The sequence below is a fragment of the Haliaeetus albicilla genome, chromosome 4, assembly GCF_947461875.1.
Source record: "Haliaeetus albicilla chromosome 4, bHalAlb1.1, whole genome shotgun sequence".
NCBI lineage: Eukaryota > Metazoa > Chordata > Aves > Accipitriformes > Accipitridae > Haliaeetus > Haliaeetus albicilla.
Window position 1 is genome coordinate 6,487,723 of NC_091486.1, and position 23,143 is coordinate 6,510,865.

The window sequence follows — 23,143 nt, forward strand, 5'->3', positions numbered from 1 at the left end:
TCATACTGTGTGCCTCCAGGTTTTCTCCAAACCACAGTTCATGAAATAACTACTTTATTTTCAGGTTGAAGCTTCATTGTGAAATAAAACAAGAACAAACAAACAAAAAAGTTTTCTAGCCCTCATATTCATGAATAGTAAGTTATAAATAGGTAATGAACAATTCAGTGGCAGTTATTTGAGATGGTAGATTGAAGAGACTACAGCAGTAGCTATGAGAGCTGTAAACATGCCCATTAATCTCAGCATTAACTTCCATGGGTTTTGTAACAAACACGAGACAGTTGTAACCTGCTCACCTAAGCAGTACTTGCATACACATACCCCCAAGTGCCAGCTGGATTCCTGCTGACAGTCTGTTTCTCTGACAGATGAAGCAAAACGCCGTACTCCTCTTGATGTTATTCCCTGTGCTGCTATCCTGCTATTTTGTTCTCATACAATTATCCTGTTACTCTTCTTTCTGGATCTTTCAAAGGAAAGAAGTAAATAATAGCCAATGTGTCTCTCTTAGCCCTAACCTGACTGCAGTGGTCAAACCTTGCTCAATTTTCTCTTTCAACCTGAAAGTTTCAGAATTTTTCTTTCTCAGGAGATGTCCTCCTGTCACTAAATTTCAGAAGATATCTGCAAAATTCTAGTCATGCTGTCTTTGGTGTCCATTGCCTTGGTCTCCAGCCTATGGATTTCTCTTGCCTGAGTGGGTAAAATCAGCTTCAAATGCTTTTATATTCATGGAGTTAATGTCTTCCCCTGAGGATATGTGAACCTAGAGAAGAAGGAAATTTGTCACAAAGCCACAGCTGCTACTAGCGAAGAGCAGTTTCATACAACAAATTCTCTTTCCCGTTCAACAGAGCATCACCACTGCTGGTTTTAGACAGCTGAATGCGTTCATGACTGTTTAAGGAGCATGTCTGACTCTCTAGGTATTACAGTGAAAGTGTTAGAAGTCAAGTACTACTGGACATTCTGTGGGCTTTCATGCCTGATAGTTTTACCATCTCCATTTGTGGATGAAAATTTATAAAAATTTGGTACTGGTTAAATATGTGAGGCAAGCTCCAAAAGTGACAGTGACGTTGTGTAAACCTGGTATCTTACTACTTTTGAGAACGTGTCTATTCAAAGTACAGATGATATATAAATATTCAAGCAATAAGAAATGTGCTGCGGGAAAAATGTTCCAAGGTATTTAAATTATGTAGGATGAAGATTTTTCTCCTTAGGTAATGCTGTATGTCAGTTCCTGTTGTCAGGAGCTTCACTTAAAATGGGATTATCAAACCAAAACCAAGTTGTAGAAAAGTTTCTGTGGATTTGACAAAGAAGCAATAGAATACTTGGTGTCTGAAACGGATCAAACATGCCTGTAGGTTCTCCAAAGGGTGCTTTGAGAATTTTGCAAAAATCCTACATAATGATCAGTTTGTCTTTAATCAGAATCTTTTCCCGGCCCCCCCCCCCCCCCCGCCCCCTTCTCCTGGAACAAACCACCAAATAAATTTTGCGTGTCTTCGTGCTTCAGCACAAGACTAGAAATATTTCTGGAAGATAAAATTTAACCATTGCAAAATAATTGTCTTAATAAGGGAAACTCAAGGAAGTTCAGTGGTTGGGGTTTAGAAGAGGTGAAGCTGTAATCCCTTCTAGCCTTTTGATATGAAAAACTGTAGTCCATGTTGATAAGCACTTAAATGAGAAAGATTAGTTTTATATCTTGTGATAACTGTGTTTCTTGAAGACATATTGTTCATATGGATTTCATGGTCCATTTTCCTTTGTCATTTTAAGACACTTTGTATTGTCAGAGTTAACTAAGGGATGGTTGAGTTTATTCTATCCTTTGTTTTCAAATGGAGAAGGATAAAGGCACAGATACGATGACCATAAAATACATACTCATGGAGCAGAGAAAAAAGTCTAAACGGGAATCATGTGAGTAATGCATTCTAAAGTGCTAGTTATTGTAAGCCAAGTATTTTTTCCACCTGTTTCTGTGACCTTTGAGGATAAGGCTAGCTTGCTGTGAGTTTTTTCTGAGCATATGTTTTTTGGATCTTAAATTACCTGTTACAAAATATATCAGCAAATGTGACACAGATTTCACAAGACCCAGCAAATAATTATCTTGTCAGAATGGGTGGATCTTGTATCATAAAGAGATATTATTGTATGAGATAGACTGCAGTGTTCTGTGCTCTGCACTAGATACGTCTTGAGGACAAAGAGAACAATCTTAGACTAATTATTGACAGGCTGTATGTTAAACCAAGGAGTGTTTATTCCATGAAATGGGAGTTTACATGTATTTAGGTCCTAGTGTTAACACTTTTTACAACAATTTTTTTTTTCTTTCTTTATTATGAATCTTAAAGATTTTTCAGGAAAAGAGAACATCTGCTACTTTTCTCTTGGAAAGTTCCTCTGCATTTCAATAGAGAAGTGGGCTTTTATAATTATCAAGGGAGTCCTAGTAAGAACTTTGAAAACATGCTAACTAGGCCAGAAATCTTACAGTACTTGGGAGCTCTTCCTGGCGCTAGGGGCAGCAATGACCTTGCTTATCTATTTGAAGTTTAATGCTTGATTATGTAAACTGTCTTTAGAGCTTAGCCAATTTAGCACTGCAGCATTCACAAATGTTATGCACAGTAAATGATTAAGCAAGCATTGAAGCACTAATCTGGCTAAGCACTAAGCTGGTTTACTTCTGTGAGCGTTAAAATAAAACATTTAAGAATTTGTCAGACTTAACAGCTGCTTTTGGTTCCCACTGCCCAGAGGAAATGCAAGCTTCGCAGTTCCCTAGGTATCTGATTGCCTCATGCAGGTTTTCCTATCCTTCAGAGCTCTTAAAACCCAGAGGTGCCTACCATTTTCCCATCTCATTCTTTGAAGATGAGAATTTCAGTATAATGAAACTATAAAAGTGGAATCTGATAGTCCAGTTTAGGAAGTACAGAAGCTTCTCTGAGCTGAGATTAGTCCTTAACTGTGTGGAATTCTTTGATGTTTTATACTGTAAAAACAAAAGTTGAGCGCTTCGTTGCTTCATCTTACAGGGGCATGAAAATTAAGCAATGAAAAAGTGTTGAATCTTAAATGAATTAAGTATTTGTAAATTACTTCCTTAGTTGTAATATAGTTAACAGAGAGAAACTTTCCTATAGTGTCTCAATTTGAAAAACCTTTTCTTCAAAATTGGCTTCTGCCTGAGTGTTTACAAACCTCAGAATTGGTGTACATATGTGCAAGTTTTAAAGTATCAAGTATAAGGTTTGGGGAGATTATAACCTCCTTCTTCATTTTTAGCACCTGTAATTCCAAAGATTGCTAATTGTACGGGCTTTGTAGGTAGAAAGTGAGTATTTGTGTCTAATTCTGAACTCTGCCACCAGAGTTTTGTAAAAGAGTAAATCCAGTTATTTATGAAATTCTCCTAATGTAAAAGTAATCTAAGAGATTACATAAACTAATTCCAGATTTATACTGCAGTTTTCATAGTTCAGAAGTTAGAGAAGTCTGAAAAGAGGGTTTCTCACAGCAGATGAGAAATAAACAGTAGTTCTGATATTGCAACAATTTTTTCCCCAACTTTTGAGGAGTCTATAGTGGTTACAGTGACATCTGATAGCACAAACTGATAATTGCTTCACCTCCACTGTTGCATTCTAGATTCACTTTTCATAGTTGTTCAGATAAAATTCTCCAATTCATATGTCTTCCTAAATCTTATTATTTTATTTTATTGTATTCTGTCTCTTTTAAAGGATAATATTCAGGAAAAATACACAGATTCACCTATATTAAAGGCAATTCACACAGTCACATTACTCTAAGGTTCCACAGTCTCCAGTTTATGGAGCCCAGTTTATGAAGATTGCCAACAGGTTGGTTTCTGTATCTTCCACTGTTCTTGTGATAATATGCCCATATTTGATTAGATTATAAACTTCTGAAATTAATTTTTCTACATACTCATTAAAAACTTAGCAGACATTCACTGCGTGTTTCCATATGAGCTGGACATGCACCATCACAAATTTTAAAGGATGGGCATTACTTGCCATGCAGTTGTTCCTGTGAGAACAGAGAACATAAAATACAGGGTTTTTTTCTGTCACAAGGTCTCCCCCAGTTCATATCAAAGCAATCAAAAGCAGAAGGCTTTTGATGAAGAAAGTTGCAGAGCGTTGGAACAGCTCCTGTAGTTGAGGTAGAAGATAAATGAAATAAGCCAAAGGGGTTTAGCAGTTCATGTGCTCGTAGTTGGGTGGTGGCAGGAGACAATCCCAGCAGGAGCACGGAGAGGCAAAGGTGAAGGAAGGAATAGCTTGGGGGGCAGAGTGGGGATGAATATGGAAACAAGCAGCAAGACACGAAACTAAGGTGTAGGGGCTAGTAGGCATGTAAATGGTCTCTGTAAATCTGAAAAATGTTTAAAGAATCTTGGAAACTCATTAGCACACTGTGAGCCGTTCTACTTGAATAGTAACTTGTATATATTTGAGAACAATCACCGCTGTGACAGCATGCTACTCTGTACTGCTACGGGGTAACTGGCATATAAACAACTGCTCACAGTGAAATTAAAAAGGCAATAAAACATTTTAAAGTGGGACAATAAAATATTTCAGTCCTAGATTTGATCAACTGATTTTATAGGCAGACTTTTGAAAATTGATTCATCTCTTCTCATGGTATCATTATAAGTCATATGTAATAGTCAGCTTTAATACCACAGATACATTTGTGCCTTAGATGTTTAGATTTAAGTCTAAATTTCCTGCTTCTTTTGTGATGGTAGTTTTGGGATGTATAACAATTTTTGTGTGAGTTTATTATACTGCAGTATTCTCTGTTTCCACTTTCAGTTACATTTTTTGACTGGCAAAATACCCTACCACTTAATGCCAGGACTTGTATCTTCCATATTTAGCCAGTACGGGTGTATGATGTATATATTACACTTGTAGAAAGAAATATGTACGCATGCACTTGTTGTTATTAAAAATATCAGTAATATCATCCTAAAAGTGTGTTCATACATAGGGGTTTTTTTTCTGTGAAACATGGCTTCAATTACTGGAATTAATGTATATATTCTATGAATAATTTTTTTTCTGTTCATTGAGTTTGACAGGTTTGGTTCTTTAAACAAAGTGTCAATTTAATAAAAGTAACAGTGATTATAACATGTCTCATCTTTAAAAAAAATTAGTGTTTTAATGTAACATACTTAAATTTAATTACATCTGTCAAAATTACATACTTTTTCACAAGCTTAATAGACATAATCTTATTGTCGTTATTCATTATTAACTTCATTGTCTAAGCACTTCAAGTTCTTTATCAAAAGGAGCAAGTACCAGGAGTAAGTACTATACAGAAATAAAAAAGTATTGACTGCATCTCAAAGAGATTACAAGTTGAATATAAAATGAGACAAAAATGATTACAAGGCAGTTCAAATAGAAAGAGGACAGTATGGGCCAGTAATTGTAGCACAGGAGAAGATCAGCAATTTCCAAGCTTATTTGGTTTTGTAGGTATAATGGCTATTTTTTTATTAAGCGTTGTTCTTCCTTGATGCAGTTTGTCTTTGGAGAATCCTTAATTCTTCCTAAGAGTTTGTCACTGGTTCCATTTGGGTCAAGATGCCAGTAGGCTTTTTATTCTAATTTTATTTTATTGCAGCTCAGAAAATGAAGAGTTTCAGAGACTGGAATGCAAAATAATGTAGCCTGTTTTTTAAGGTTTGATTACCAATGTAAATATTCTGTCTTTGGGTGCCAAAATTCTTAAACAGAAACTGTTCTAATGCCACAGTGGGGGAAGAAGGTTATTTAAAATGTTGCGTAACAACAATTAATTACCTTTAGCAGTTACTGACCAGCACTGGAACTCTAGCTGGGTGAATGCATTTTTGGGAGCAGCATGAGAGGACTCTGTCACCCCTTCTCTTCTTGTAGACTTTGCACAAGGGCATGGCAAGGTTGCAGTCCCTTCTTTTTGGAAAGGGAAGGGACAGATCTCTTTCTAGCTTGGAAGTGATCAGCCAGCTTCAGCTTGAAGAAGAGCCGAATGCCAAAGAAAATCTAACCTTGGTGGACATGATAGAGTACAGATATTTTTGTAGTGTTTATTTGTTAGAAGAAGTCAGCATTTCTCCTTTTTCAGGATGCTTTTTCTTGGCGCGTGGATTTTACCAGCTGACAATGAGACTTTTTTTTTTTTCATTGTTCAATTTAGTTAATTTGCTTTTACTTTTGGAAATATTTGTGTTTCAATAAGAGCTGGGTGAGACTGGGTTTCCCTTCTTCCATACAGCTTCTTCAGTAAGCATATTTTGTAGTTAAATCCTAGATGGCATGTTTTTCACCCCTGAAATCAAATTAATGTTTTTTATGCTTAAGTAGAGGTACTCAGAAAATATAAGGGAAACAGAGTTCACACAAGTGAAAAGTAGACATTTTTATCACAGATATGACTTACAGCATATGAATTTATATTCTTGGATCAAAATCAGTACAAAATTGAGGAGAGAGAGAGAGAGAGAGAGATGTACATTTTAATTCTGTGCATGCTTCTCATATGTCTGCATCATCATGTTCCCTCTTACGGAGACATATGGCTCTTCTTCCCCTAAGTTCATCCAGCACTTTATCTGCCTTTAGTATGTTATGTCTTGTCATTTTTATTTGTGTTCAAGTATCTCATAACTTTTATTTTCCACTGCTGATCTGTTGCAAGCCTCCCCTTTTTTCCCTTTTACTACCCACCTGTATTTCTTTCTCCTGTTTTCTGCAGCTTTCTGATAGGCCTGTGCATTCCTTCTCTTTTCTACCTTCTCTTTCTTATCACATTTCTCATCTACTTGTTGTTTGGTCAAGCACTGTTTGGGATTAGCATTCAGTGTAAGAGAATTTATGATTTACGTATAAAATGAAACCTCAGTGGAGAACTAGAGGTGGCAGTAGAAGGCCTGTTAGAAAAGGAGGGACTTGCCCATCTCTGGTAGGAGGCAGCTGTGGTAGGAAAAGGAATCACAAAAGCAAATTTCAGGTGCAAATTTTCCTCAGAAATGACTTAAGGTGATGATTTTGCATTCCCTGTTTTTTGTCCTTCATAATTGTAAGTTGTTGACTATACCCCCATAATGCATTTTATTACACAGGTAAGAAGAGCAGGGTCTTGAAAATCAAAGTATCACTTCGAATTAATAAGATTCTGTTGCTGGCACAAAGTAAAGCATTTTTTACTCCTATATGATACAAAGTGTATGTTGCTGTATATAAAAACTGGCATATATATTTTGAGATATACCATATCGGAAGCTCTAAGAAACTTGAGTCACTGAAATAACTATTTGGGACTCAGTGGAAGCAGTCAGCTGAGTAGTACTGTTCAGGCAAGGATTTATGAAAGGGGCTAAAGGCACTTCTTGCCCCTTCCCGTACGCCATAGCAGCTGTCCAGTGCCCTGTCCGTGATGATGGAGTCCGAGTCCTATGGCAGTTGGGCAGTTATCCCTTTTCTGATTGAACTGCACTTCAGTTATACTTGCTGAGATTTTTTCATCCAAGAGAGAAGTAATATCCATGGGTTACAAGGGATTATTTAAGGATTTGATGCTCTAACAATGAGGGGGGGAAAGCATGTGTAGTAAGTACTGGTCTAGTAAATACTTAGAGACTGCTAGAGGTGTATCCATTGGATTATTGGTCTGCAGGTGGGCTGTTTTATTAGTTATTTTTGGTGAGTGTTTTGAGATATGGATTGGGCTTCAGCTTACTTAACCCAATTTTGGAAGCTTTCATAGAGGCCATAGGGTGACATTATTATGAGAAACCTTAAAAGAAAAAAAAAAATCTATTGAATACATAGGTCATTCTAGAAAGTAATTAATACTAAGTGAGTGCAATTCTCATGGCTCTGTGTTAAAATATGACTATTTAAATTCTCCATGAATTTGCTTGTCTAGATCTGACCCTTATGTTGGTGTAATGTAATTTTTGTGTTTAACAGAATACATTACTTTCTTACTAATGGATTGTCAAGTAGACATCTTGATTAAATGATTTCAAATAGGTGGTGCAGGGGAAGCAGAGGTACTTATCAGTTATGACTAGCCTGACTTTACTTTGATTTTTTTAGAAAGTGGTCCATTTCCACAGTACCTGCCAAAGAAAGGAGAGCAATTAGTCTTGCTTTCCTGCTTAAAACCATGATTCACACCGTAATGTATGCTGTGAGGTTAGTAATTAGTATTGCAAAGTATAACTAATGTAAGTCATTTATGAAGAGGTAGATCAGTAATGCAGCCAAGGTTCTCTTGAAGTTAAAGGAAGGACTGAAGAAAGAAAGTGGATGTTTCTTCTACTACATACATTTATGCTAAATCAATACCTGTCACCACCTGAAATTTTGGAAAGCTTGTAACACTGATATCCTCAAAGGCAAAGAATAAAGAGCATGGGAGACTATTTTACTGTTCCGTCAGAAAATAAGATGTAAAAATTCTCTCACAGCTTTTTTTTCAATTTTTTCGGTCATTCATAGTTGATGTGAACTGTAGATTTTATAACCTATTACATGTCAACAGTTCTGATGCTCCATTGTTTATAATATACTAAAAGTTAAAGAAAAATAATATTCAGCTATGATAGAACTATTCCTTAAATGATAAAGTAAATCAGAATTATCTGCCATTGAATGCCTGTTTTCAGGAACTTCTTTCAGTCTTTACAGATGTATCAACTGCAAGAAAATACAGTGAGTTCTATGGTCAGCTTAGAAGAATTTTTATAAGACCTTTTTATATTATGTAATCATTATTAATTCTTATTTCGTAAGAATTTTTATATTTTTATGGTAAGCTTAGAATTTTTATAAGAAATATTTGTATCTGGTGATACTATACTTATTTTCTGTGTGTTTTACTTTACGTAGGTTTTTACTTCTATTTATTAATTTGTACTATTTTATTTAACACAGTCCATTCATTGCTTCATTGATTAATTTTTTTTTTAATAACTTTCTCTAAGTCTCATGGTCACAACAGAATACATATAGCTTTTACAGCTATAAATAGTGCAAGCTTCTGAAACGATGTTGATGAAGTTTGTGTTGAACATTACTTAATGAAAAGTTGGCTTTAATGCGGAAGCCCATTAAACTTACAAAGTTACTCAGAAATAAGAAATAGTGGCAGGACAAACTACAACCCTAATCTGTGAGTGTTTAAACCACTGAGAGTTTCAACTTTTGAGCAATATGTGGTAATAATGGAAAATCCAGTTTTTAGAAACAGGTCATACTTCTTTTAAAGAACATAAAAAAGAGAGTATAATATTTGTTACATTGTGTTTGATATTGTGGTTTTGTTTTTAAGCTAATTGGAAGATTTAAGCTTTTAAACCTGGTGCTTACAGAATTGGCTTTAAAAAAAAAAATCAAAGAAAAATGTACTTGAGTCAATGAACAGTTTTGTGAAATGCAGTGGTCTAACTGTAATACTTAACATTTTATGCCACATATTTAACTTAGGTTCCCTATTAATGAGACAGTTCAGACAGTATGTGTTACTCTCCTGGATCTTCTTTCGTTCATGACTGTAAAGTTTCATCTGCATTCTGCTGTATGCATAATCCATTGAAGCTAGGATAAATTGTATGGCAACCCACAAACATACACAGAAACAAAAGTAAGCATTTACTTATACATCTATACTCAGGATATGGTGTTTACTTGTAATTCCTGGATGGCCAAAAAGAGGATGACTGCTAGACGTATTTTTCATTGTTCGGGAATAATAAAGACTGAGATCCTATGTAAGTCTTCTTCATGTGCATTAAGTCTTTTACATGCCCATTTATTCTGTTTTTAATCTTAACTGTGATCAGAATAAGATAAAACAGACAAAGAAAAAAGCACATTTGTTTTATTTAGAAAGACTGGAGTGGTATCTTTGACGTCCTGAATTTGATGTCAAAAGTAGCAGCAAGGGTCATAATTTATACGATGAAATACTTTTTCAGAACTCAAGCAAAAATAAAATAAATAGGTTTATGGATAGCTTCAGGGTTTCACTCAGACTAGCAGTTTCTCTTTCTGCTGTTCTTCCTGCTTCTTCTGTCAGCCCAGTTTGTATTTCTCATTAGAAACTGCCCTTTAAGATCAGTGGGGAATTTCCTGCAGTTTTGCAGATGTACCTAAATTTCCTGCTTGTCTTTTAATTTTTTGTACTGTGGCACAATCATGACTTAGAAGTTAAAGGAAAACTTTCAACAGCAAATATTTATAATCTACCTGAAATAAAAAGTGCTGAGTTTAATATACCTAAGTCTCTGTATATAAAGATACCACAATGGATTGTGCCCAAATGTATTCAAAATCCCATGGTAAATATAATAGCACAGTAAAGCAACTGAACGACCTAAGTTCAGTCAAGTAACTAACTGGGGAGAGTGGCAACAGAGGAAGTCTGAGAGAGCCCAGTTTTTCACAGATCTGCTGAAATATTGGATAGTGATTGAACCCGAAAGGTGTTTCCTTTACAGAGCATGCATGTACACAGATTTTGATGAACTAATAATTCTGAAATAATTCAGAACTGTAATTTCCTTTTTCTAAATGACATGAACATGTAAATTCTATGCTTCCTTAATTAATTAGAGTAGCCTGGTAGTAAGCATATGATATGATAATTAGTATTCCCAATTAATAATTGTGCTAAAGCATTTTAAAGATCATTCCCTTTTAAAAATTAAAATTAGAGACACATGCCTTTTCTGGAACAGTATCAAGTTGAATTCCTCATTATCAAAGATGTATGCAGAGCTTAAGAAATCTCTCAAGAAGGTTCAAGGAAAATCACCCATGTTAAGCAAAAGAACGTAAAAAACCCGGGTAATGACTGGGATTTGAGTGCTTAGGCTCAGCTGTGACTAGGTGCAGGGTTCGTTTCACCATTTGCAGTACTAGAGATTCCCCCCCACACTCCATACTACATCTAGGGTGAAGCTGGATACTATTGTCTAGTCTACAGTTTATTTCACCCACCAAGGAAATAATTTAGTTTGCTCCAGAGCAAAGTGGGGATAAAATTAACAGGCAAGTAGTTGATCTAATTAGGTGATAATACATATAGGTCTTCCAGTGGACAGACAAACCCTGCTCTAGCCTTTGGGTGTTTTCCCAAATCTAGCAGTCTAGGAGGTTTTTCTTGCAATCAATTCTGATAAATCCAGTGGTGAGAAAATAAGGAAAAGGAGGAAAGAGGGAAAAGAATCAATATAATGGAAATACCTGTACTTATAGTTTCTGTGTTCTTGTTTTGTTGTACTTGGTTTGTTACTTTAGCAGCAAAACTAGAATTAATGGTACTTCAAGGGTTCTTCTCTTCCTCGCTCAGAGGAACAGGATAACAAAAGTCGCCATGGGGAGTGATTCACTTCTAGTTTGTAGACCCCCTTTTCACAATGTGATTCTACAAATAAGGGAAATTATAAGAGCTTTTCTTGGGGGTACTATACTGTGTAAGGCACCATGCCAAAGTTGCCTATGTAATAAGTGCCAAAATTAAGATTTCTTTGCACTTTGACTAATTTCTTAGAAAAGTTATGAAGCTCTTTAAAGAATATCTTACTGTTATTTCAGTATGATGGCTATGGTATAGGTAAACATACAAGAAGGGAAAATGATTTCGGGTCTAAGAAGCAAGGTTTCCTTGACCAGAAGGCAACATATCCTACACTGGAGTTCACTATCAGCAACGCTATTGTATACAAAATTGAATTTGCTAAGTTGTCGTTCCACATACTCAGTATCAGCCATCAGTTGTCAGTGAACCATGAAATGTGCCAACTGGAATGTGAGATTTGCCAACTCTATTTAAGCACATTCCAGGTAAAAAGATTAAGCTGTTTTCATCTAAGAAAACAAGGTAAAGGTGTTAAGCATATGCTGGTTAAAAACAGCAGACTCAGCTGCTCTGATCTGCCTTTTCAGCTCTATCAGTACTTAAGAGTGATCCAGCAACAAAAGATTATAATTTACAAATTGACCATTGTGGTCAGATATTCTCCTGTGATATTTATGATTACAGCTATATATGTTAAAATTTAAAAAAAAAAAAAAAAGGAGTTCAGTTTATGTTTACCAAGAACAAATAGTTCAAGATTAGAGTGTACAGTAAGATAAAGAATGCGCCAAAGCTTTTTTGCCCTTTTGTCCTTCCATCCTTTTAAAAGTGATGTTGGCTCATAAATTTGTGATATTGTAACAACAGGGTATTATCATCACTTTATTTTTTTTTAAATTGTATGGTTGGTTATGCTAGGAATAAGCAATAAGTCCTTTTACTGCTACGTTTATTTTAATGCAAAACTATTTTTTTTTCCCCATCTCTCTTGTCAGCATATTTTGCTGAAATAAAATACTATTGATTGCCTTAAAGGGCATTAAGCATACTACATCTGGAGATGTATACTTTCTGTTTTGTATGGTTTCTGATAACTTTTATTCCCCTAAACCAGCAAATGAATATTGGCCTTCTGAAAATAATAGGTTAAGTTATATTTATGTTGTGTACTACTTTAAAGCTTGACATGTCATTGGTTTAGAATCTGGACGTGATTTTTGTTAACTGAAGTTCTTTCATTTCCTTAACACTGATTGGGCCAACTAATTCTAAGCAAGCAGAGCTCGTACCCCATCCATCTTTATCGTAACTGGTAATAAAGAACCCTCTAGGCTTGACGTATTGTCATGACAATTATTCTCAAGACATTATACAGCAGTTGTATCTGTCAACCCATGCAGTATGGAATATTTTAACTGGCAGTCTTCCAGGAGTGAACATTAATCTTAGCATCTCTTCTTACAGTTCCTAATCAAGATATTCCGGGAGTGATTGCACTAACATTGTTTGAAGACTACATCTACTGGACAGATGGGAAAACCAAATCACTCAGCCGTGCCCACAAAACCTCTGGATCAGACAGACTATCACTGATTAACTCATGGCATACCATAACAGACATCCAGGTGTATCATTCGTATAGGCAACCTGATGGTAATTATTCTGTCCATGCTTTCCATACCCACTGATGTATTTCACTTAGTAGCCAGCTGCTGAGTTAAGGGAAGCTCATTTATCTGCAGTGATTTATTTTTATTTCTGCTTTGTTTCAAATTGTGAAAGTTTTCAAATTAGCCTTTTTAAACATAAATCTGTGATTAATGTTGTAAGTATATCGGGTATTAAATAAAGGTGATATATCGTGTTCAGTGGTGAGATGCCAATTTGGGTGCTTAAAAATTAACCCAGATACTGACTGGAAGTACAGAACTGTGAAGTTGCATTACAGTACAAGTTACCAGTTATCAAGATGGAAACAGTGTGTTATGAAAACATTTAACCTTATTATTTGAAAAGTAAGAGAGTGTTAATAATACAGAAGAACACTGTTATTTAGAAACTTGTTGGACTGAGAGAAAGTCAGAGAATGTAGGTGTTAAAATTGTGTCTGATCTCCTGATGTCCCTGTATTTGAATTGTAAGTGAATACAATTTGGCACTTGACCTAGATAAGCTAATTTGTTGTCTCATTATAAAAAAAACCACCCTAGTGCTTTTTTCTTCCTCTCATTCTTTCAGTATTGAATCTACATCCATAGTAATAATTAATTTTTGCATACAACAGAGAATAGCTTAAAGGCAAGAGGAAACGGTTACCTCTTACGGGTTTTTGATTTGAGACATTACATTGTAAAAATGGTATGCGTAATACCATTTTTCTTCCTCCGTAAAGCAGATACCCTGAAGTGTACTGAAATAATAGACTCTGATATTCTTTTCCTATTCTGTCCCACAGTGTCTAAACATCTGTGTACACTAAACAATGGTGGTTGCAGTCATTTATGCCTTCTAGCCCCTGACAAGATGTATACTTGTGCTTGTCCCACTAACTTTTACCTTGCTGCGGATAACAAGACATGCTTATCGAACTGCACCGCCAGTCAGGTACGTGCATATGCGTGGGCGAAGGGGGACTGGGGATTGTATTTTACTGTGTTTCCACCTACTTTTAAATAATGAATGCTGGTGCCCATGAAATGTGGAAGCATCAGTCAAAGGAGCTGAAGACTAGGTAACTCATGGGTGCATTTAAAGTGTTTCATCTTCAAGGCTATTAGTTGAAAATAGGCTTGCAAATGCCTTTTTTCCAGAGAATGCAGAACTTGTTCCCTTTCAAATGTGGATGTTTCTGCCAGTCACTAGAACAAATACAGCTACTAAAGCCATAAAAATTGCTTTGAAAAAACATTTGTATAATATATGAAACATAAAAATACAAAGTGTGTATATAACAATGATACAAAGTGTATGTAACAATGATCAATGATTTGGGAGTATTCATGCATGAACGGACTTTACATTAATACAAGAAAACAAGCTCAGTCCAGTTAGCTGGGTAGGTAAACGATAGGGCTACATTAAAAACAATCCAGTTGAAGTGGAAATGGTAGAATGTGCAGGTAATTAACAATTGCATCAATTAAAACATTGAATTCTTTATGGGAGGTGGACTCCCTGGTACTTGAAATAAATATTTGGTGCTTCTTTTCTTAAAATATAAGGTAGATTAAGTAGAACATACTGATTTCTTATAAGAGAACCACTTTGGTAACAGTCTCTGGACTGTTCTGCCCAGACAATTAATTGGTTGATTGTAATAGTACATATGGCCTTTAAAATCTTTCTAGTAGTCCAGCTTTTCTAGTAGTCCACTTTTATTATATGTATGCTAATGACCTCTTAGAGCATTTTAATCATGATGCATTTTGTCTGTACTCATTAAGGAAAGGATTTTACTCTTAATTTTTAGGGAACAGTGGTCATCTTAATAAATGATGTACAGTTTCATTCAAGTAATATTGTTATTTAAGAAACCTTCCCGCTGTCTTCCTCTGTTCTGTTAAGGTAGTGTTTGCTGTGATTTTATGATGTTCATCATATCTTTTCTGTTTAGATTGTCTGCTTGTTACTTCCCATTAAGTGATGAACAAAGAGAAAGTGTAAGACACTTGTAAAATGAGGATTTTCATACCTATTTTTCCCTGTATCTAGCTTCTCAAATTTGTTTGGTTTAAAAAACAGCACTTTTCTTCTTTTTAAAAATTTTCTTTAAATGGCACCAGGAGCTTATTCCACTGTGAATTTATATGCTAACAGTTGACTGAATGGCTCTATTCCTTTCTAAATAATTCACTGGTAGTCTGAATTGAAGGATAGCATCACATCTTGGATCCTCCAGGAGCAATATTTTATCACTTGTAGATTCCATAAGAGGGAGAGCAGGGTTAAATAGAAGAAGCTGCTTCAGACAGGTAGTCACAAGTTGACACTGGTGATTAGTCATTTTCTTCCAATTTTGAAATCTGTTTACTGTTTGATAATTTGTCAATCAGATGGTATCAGATGCGGAGATTAGTGACAAAAATATACTTTGCTACTTCAGATTTTCAGATGATGCTGTAAAATCTTAGCTGTTCCTACGATGTAATCGCTCTTGACAGCACATCCACTGTTAGCTATTTCTGATGAAGAGGAGTTGAATGGCTGATATGCTGGTCTTGCACATCTGCAGACTTTCAGCTGTCTTTTGATGGCTAATCTTGACACGAGAAATTGTCTAGTACAAAACGTATCAATTGTCTAGTACAAAACATATCAGACTCTAGAACACCAAAACTCAGGCCGTTCCAGGCACACCCATATGATTCTGACCCCTGATTTTGCAAAGTGTCTGGTTCCCCAGTTTAGAAGGGAATGCAAGCGTTATCATGTAGAGCATAATAGTATCTAACAGTTAGTACTCATTTCCTGGAATTAAATTCATAATGTCATTTTAACAACCTGAAGTCCCTTGAGGTGAGCAGAAAGAGGCTGGTACCTTAAAACAATTAAACAGCAGGAGGGCTATGCTAGCAAGTAGAAAATACTAAGGATGAGAATTGTCTTAGTTTCTGTTTGTCTCCTACATATGGAGGCCTTCTGTTGAGCTACTCTGATATGCATACCTTTGTGGAACAGTTCAACAGTTTGGAATAGCTGCCTTTCAAACCCAACCTGTTATACAGCTTGTCCCTCAACATGGTACAAGAATGATGTAGCTCCAAGTATACGTCCTACTACATAAATGGCCATGAAACCCTAAATTTTCTTGGCAGAAAAGGTAAAACTGAGCTAATGCACCAAATTTAATATACCTTTTAAATACAGTTTTATTGAATAATCAATGATTTACAAAATGTGAAGAAATGAAAAAATTTTGCCTAGTCACAGAAAATAAGATGTCTTGCACTTTGAAACCTGTCAGTTTTCTTCCTTTCTGTGCTCATAGAGACAGCAGGTAGGAAACACAATATTTCTTAAACGTTGCTCATAATCTGTCCATATTTTTCTCTTTAGCATTAGCCACATAAAGAACGCTGGGTTTAGGTTTAGCCATAGAAGATTGCTTCAAGTAACTTCTACTCTTTGTTTTGTTTGCATTCCTCTCTCAGTCAGAGCAAAGGTACAGTGTTGCCTGAGCTCAGAGTAAAGGCACTGCCAAGACCTTACAAAGGATTTTTCTTTTTTGTACAAATATTTTAGCCTTTTGAAAGACTGGAAGGCCTAGCTTCTGTTTTTCTCATTTAATTCAAACGATATAAGGAATACTGTATACAATTGCAACACCGCACGTTAAGGCCCTTTTCTGTAACTGTGGGTGTTTTGGTTTATCTGGAAAAATGATAACAAATCTGCTTCAACAGCCTACGAAGACTGTTTAAGAATTCAAGTGGTTGTTTTGAATAAGATCTTAAAGAATCAAATCATAGAATGCAGCAAAATGCAGTGAGTGGTTTATATCGGGGCACTATAAGTCAGCAACGTCACTGAAACGACAATGATTTGTATCAGTGGAAGTCTCAGTGCAAAACATCTCCAAAACAAGAGTATTTAAAAAATAAGTTTTATAAAGTTAACAGCCAGAGTTGACTAATGGAACAACAACATAAGCACTGAATCTATTTTTTCATAAACTGTACTATTTCTGTTTAAAAATAAATAAATAAATATTCATATCAAAGGTTTTCTTCCTTCTTTCCTTCCTTTTACAGTTCCGTTGCAAAACTGACAAATGTATTCCGTTTTGGTGGAAATGTGACACTGTCGATGACTGTGGAGATGGCTCTGACGAGCCTGAGGAATGCCGTAAGTGCATTCTGAATTTGGAACCCAGTTTTGTCAGTAGGGTGCAAATCAAATATAATGCTTTATAGGTGTTGGGAAGAGGAATTTTTTGAACACTTTTGTTTGCAGCACTGTTTTCTTTTCCTTGGTCTCTGTCAGTTCTACAAAGGGTGCAGGCTCTTGTTTGTCAGCCTGTAAAAGATGTTCGTTAACTCATGTCTACTAAGGGTCTTTTAAGGTCTTTGGAAAATCATAAGAATGTATTTTTCATGTTTTAAACTGTTACTTGATCCCACTTATGTTTTTGCTAATGATTTTTTATTTTAAAGCTATGTTCCGAGGTTGCTGATTTTTATATATAAATACAAAGTTCTGCCAGGTTTATTTGGTTTATTTTTGTATATAATAGAAATGTGGATTTCTAATCTCATTTGCTTATTTTTCATTGCAGTTCTACAAGTTTAGCTACACATTATTATTTAGTGCAATTTTCTGAATAACAGCAACGTTCTCCATATGATTCCTACTGAGATTCTGTGTATTTTTCACAATATATTTTATATAAATATTTTCATTTTATAGTTTATAAATATTGTCAAATGAAAGTTTGGAGAGCTAAATCTCACCCCTCCAGTATGAACAATTTTATACAACGAACGTTTTTCATGCATCCTTTGTAACTCTGAGACGCTATCCTGAAGGTGGTGCAGATACAGCGTATTTCTCGATAGCCTCCCATAGTCCAAATAGTAGGTTACTGTAGTATTCCCCGCCTTGTATTCTAGACATCTGGAAGTCAATTATGATGATGTTTTCAGCATCCCAAAGGGTGGTTGTTGTGATGGTAGCTGACTGCAAGTTTACTTGTTAGAAAAGTACCTTCCTAGGGTACTGGATGCATAAAGAGTAATACCTGTTGATGGTGCTATTTTTCAGTCCCAGTCATTGACTACTTTAATACTATTATATTAATCTGCATAAATCGAAAGATTCTTGCCTTCCTCCCTTAAGCTTATATACACAAAATGCTCTACTATGTGTTCTACAATCTTCCAGTTAAGTAACAGTTAAATTTTTTTTTATATTGAAATCTCCCATTTTTTTACAATTTAATAATTAGTTCTCTTTTTCTGCTGCAGAGGCCTTTGAAGCAAGCTTTAACATATGTAATCATTCTACGTAAGATTACATGTTAAGCTACGCTATGTTTATATAAAATATTACTATAGAGGTGCATAATTGCTCATTCACTTGAACGGCAGTGGCTGTGGGAAGGAACAATGTTAAACCTTTCATGGGAAATAGGGTGGGATAGTGAGTTTCTTAAATGCAGACTTGAACTCAAGTGTTTAGATCCTAAATTGCAAGTCTCTGTTGAGCTAATAGTAAGCATCAACCTGTAGAGGGTTGCACTATCATTAGTAAGGTATAACTATAGTTACGCAAATTTAAAATCTCAGACTTTGAAATTAATTTTGCAATAGTACGTGTACATTTTAGTTACCAATATCTACTCAGATTGAGATTGTGTAGGCAAATAGAAGGGTTTATAAGCTCTTTTGATTAGTCCATAGAGGAAGAACAAAACTATTGATACTTTAACCATTCCTCTGATAGTATTCATAAGCAGTTTTCTTTTTTCTCAGCTGAATTCAGATGTCAGCCAGGACGTTTTCAATGCGGAACTGGACTTTGTGCTCTTCCAGCCTTTATCTGTGATGGAGAGAACGACTGTGGGGACAATTCTGATGAACTGAACTGTGGTAGGTGATCATATACATTGTAGACTTCAGAAACATGCTAAATTGATTTAAATGCCATGCTTTGAACTCTGTCAAGAAAGTATATTTTTATTCTTTTGCCTTTTAATTTTAAAATCTTTAAATCTTTAACTTTTAATCTTTTTAACTTGATATTTTTATTCTTTTAACTTACAGACACACATGTGTGTCTGTCAGGTCAGTTCAAGTGCACACAGAATCAGAAGTGTATTCCAATAAATCTGAGATGCAATGGACAGGATGATTGTGGTGATGAAGAAGATGAAAGAGACTGTCGTAAGTTATGTTTAGAGAATTTTGCTCTGACATCTGTAGCTGGTTTTAAAGAAGGAACTGAAGTAAAATATGTAAAATACTGTAAATGTCCTCTCTGTAAAATAATTTGAGGAACATGCAAAACAGTTAATTCACAGGATTGATTGATGTCCAGTGCTTCATATACAACAGAAGGAAACTAAAATATCATTTATTCACTTCATTTTTTAAAGTCATTGCAAAGACGAGGGGTGTGTAAACAATTAATTTCAAGCATTTAATTGGGTTTCTGACTTAGGCTGAAACATCCATTTTACTCTTAACTACCTCACAAATGACTCATCTTCTTGAGGCTTTCATCTGCCATGCCTTGCAGCAATGCATTTCAATGGAAAAAGATATTTTTCTGAATCTTTATTGGAAGAAGTGTAGATCCATAGCTCCTTCTACATCCTTTTTCTTTGATGGAGTTTTATACCTTTTCTGTTCCCTTTCCTCTGGGGACTTCTTCATTAATTTGTCTGTGTAACTTGATTTCCATTTACTCAGCTTTTAATACATCTTACTTTTCATAAATTCATTTTCACTTCATATTTCTTAGATATACGTAGAGAAAATATTTTCAGATTTAGAATGGAAATGTATTGAATAGCTTGCGTCTTTGATCATTTGGTAATTAAAATGATGGTGCTGTCTTAAAATACATCTCTGTCTTTCAGTCAATTCACTATTCAGCTCTACTGCTGACCTAAGGTGCTTATTCCTATTTGCTGGATTAGCTTTCTCAAGGTTTGCATATGCTGTATTTCTGCAAAGAACGTGGCCTTCTCAAAGGGAAGGGTTGCTAAGGAGACAAAGGCTTTGTTGATGGTCATGTTTAATGACCATCTTCCAAACAGCTCAGTAGAGCTGTAGCCTCTGACAGACGGTATTATACGTTGGTTTGCATGTTATATTTCTTTAAAAACTGATTAAGTGGGATCAGGTAAACTCCTGTGGAAGGTAGGGGAGATTGCTTTTTTCATTATAAAGGACTGCACATGGTATATAGAAGGTTCCCAAAACCTTGAGGTGTAGCTGACAGAAGTTAAATCAGAGCAGCGAAGTCTGCAGCACAGCAGTGCTCAGGGACTGTGGGAGGGATAGGGTCAGGATCAGCAATGATGGAGTTGAAAAATTCCTAGGGATTAGTGGGGAAAGGACAGTCTGCTGTGACATAAAGCAAGCTTTAGAATTGTCTGAAACTCAGCCATCAACCCACCTGCAAAGACACAGTGGGGAGTGGGGGAGGTTAATTACATACATTTTTTATTTCTGCTCTGTCTTACCTAGATTTTATTAGCTTCTCTCTTAAGAAAGTTAAGTATGCTAGTTTATATTTTAATAAAACCTCGCTTGTGGCTTCTGAGAACACTTTAGTTCCCTCTGGGGAGATTATGAAAAGGGGAGGTTTTAAGTAGGTCTACCACAAAGTTCATATTGACTTGGGCTCCTGTCACAAGACAGATAACACATGAGATTATCTATTTCATTCTAATTTCACTGGACTAGGATTCGTAAGAGACAGACCTTTTTTCAGCTCTACCACTGTTTCATTTTATATATTGAGTGACCTTGAAAAAGTCACATTTCGTACTTAAGGCTTCCCGTTTGTAGAATGGAGGTAATTATGCTGGTTTTCCTTGTAAAGCACTTTGAAATCCCCTGGTAAGGTGTCCGAGCTGAGAATCAGTATTTTTTATAAGTATAGTTAGCAGCATAGCCAAGTCTAAATGCTTTTTAATTCCAGCATAGTATATTTATGTTTGGAAATGTGACACTGAAAGAAATAATAGACCAACTTTTAACAAACCTAAAATTTTTCATCTTGCCAAACCCAGGAAACAAGAATGATAGTATCAAGGAGCAAAAGAATGGTAGTATCAAGGAGCAAATTGCTTTTCAACAGGGATAGGAAAGTTTGTAAAAAACCTTATGGAGTTCCCTAGGTAAAAATGGGACAAGCGTTCATGTGGGAAAATATTATCAGAGAATAGATCATACTGTTTTCCACCTATGGTCAATTCAGTTTAGAACAATTTGGAAGTTCTTGTACATATGCTTATTTCTAAAGAAATCCTTATGCATCTCATCACAAATAGCTTGCTCACAGTCCAGTCCAGATATATGTCCTTTATTCATCTTGCCTCTATATTCTAAGAGTTTAATAAATTGTGAGACCCAGCATATATGCTTATGAGGGGGTCAATCTAGAATCATGTGAGTGCACTGAGGGTGTTTTTTGTTGGCAAGTGGCTGTTCTAAAGTTAAAGCAGTTAAGCTTTAACTTAAAGCATCCTGAAAGAATAGGGTGAAGGTTAGCTGCATCTTTGCATCTTTATCTTGCTTTAGGATTCATTCAAAAAATTTTTCTGGTAAATTGATAAAATGAAATAATGGTCAAACTTTTACCCATGGCCTCTTCTAACAGAGAGCACAGAATTACACCAAAATTGTACATAATTTTGATTACCTTTTCAGTCAAAGCATTGAGAGGTGCCTTAGTCCTTCAAACTGACTTTCAGAATTGAGGACTAGTGTTGTAGGAAGTTAGAGGGAAAAAAAAAGGAATCTGACTGCTTTTTACTAAAGTGGTTTGATTGTATCAATGTTAAGTTTATTTGTTGTTAAAGGAATATCACGATAGACACTCTTTTTATTAGATTTGTTTGACCTTACTGTTATAAAGAAATAATATGTAAAAAGAAGACAAAGTTATAAAGAATAAAAAACTGCATGCTGTTTTCTTATAGATGTTACATAAGTGATGCTATGGATATCCAATTTCTGAATTTTGAATCCTTAATATTTTTCTTCTTTAAAACAAGTATTTTTAATATTAGCAGAAATTTCTAGTCTTAATTTGGAATCCTTTTATTTAAAGCTGAAAACAGTTGTTCTCCAGACCACTTCCAGTGTAAAACAACAAAACACTGCATTTCTAAACTGTGGGTATGTGATGAAGACCCAGATTGTGCTGATGGATCAGATGAAGCTAACTGTGGTGAGTATGCAGGTGGTTTTGAATATATTACTGTAGCTTGACATTTTTGAAAAAAGTAGTAAAAGGAAATAACCATCCCACTTAATATGTTCTCTTTTAGTGTATGGTAATACCTATCTGATATGATAGCTGTATCTGGCTCATACAGTTCTTGTTGAATGGTAATCTTTATATGAGTACTCTGTAAACTTCATATTATACTACTACTTTATAGGCAGGAGCTGTAAATGAGTATCTTATTTGGAATATAGTGACATTCTTGATTTTTTTCACAGTATTATCCAGTTCCTGTCAATTTATTCTGCATTCTTTGTTGCTGCTGTAGTTCATAATATAGTGAAAAATGTAATAATTTGCAAATCGTGTTCTTTAAGATTGACTGTGCAGAAGTGTCCAGAGCAGATTCCAACTTGACATGACCAACTTTTGCTTCTCTCTGTGAGCTCCAGGGAGTTATGTGCCCTAACACACCACTCCACAAACTGCATCCCCATGGGACTTCTCCAAGAACCGCTGATACTTACAAAACTTCTGTACTTAAATTTGATAATTTGAGGAGGCAGATCCTCTACAGAGAAGAGGAGGGGGTGTTGCTCTCTGTCCATGACCAGCTGGAGTGCATGGAGCTCTGCCTGGGGATGGATGAGGAGCAGACTGAGAACCTATGGGTCAGGATTAAAGGGAGGGCAGGGACAGGTGACGTTATAGTGGGGGTCTGCTACAGGCCACTCAACCAGGAAGACTGAGTGGATGAGGCCCTCTATAGACAGGTAGGAGCAGCCTCATGTTCACAAGCCCTGGTCCTCATGGGGGA

At 35.6% G+C, this 23,143-nt stretch overlaps 1 protein-coding gene across 4 annotated transcripts in view; it reads left to right on the top strand.

The window, feature by feature from the left end:
- The window catches only part of LRP1B (LDL receptor related protein 1B), a 753,798-nt gene that overhangs the window by 643,587 nt on the left and 87,068 nt on the right, over positions 1–23,143 (top strand). For all 4 annotated transcript variants that reach the window (XM_069780765.1, XM_069780767.1, XM_069780768.1 and 1 more), the window contains 6 exons: positions 12,892–13,080; positions 13,883–14,031; positions 17,178–17,271; positions 18,897–19,013; positions 19,188–19,307; positions 22,210–22,329. In XM_069780765.1, coding sequence (XP_069636866.1) covers positions 12,892–13,080; positions 13,883–14,031; positions 17,178–17,271; positions 18,897–19,013; positions 19,188–19,307; positions 22,210–22,329 — 789 coding nt within the window. The remainder of the gene's footprint in view (positions 1–12,891; positions 13,081–13,882; positions 14,032–17,177; positions 17,272–18,896; positions 19,014–19,187; positions 19,308–22,209; positions 22,330–23,143) is intronic.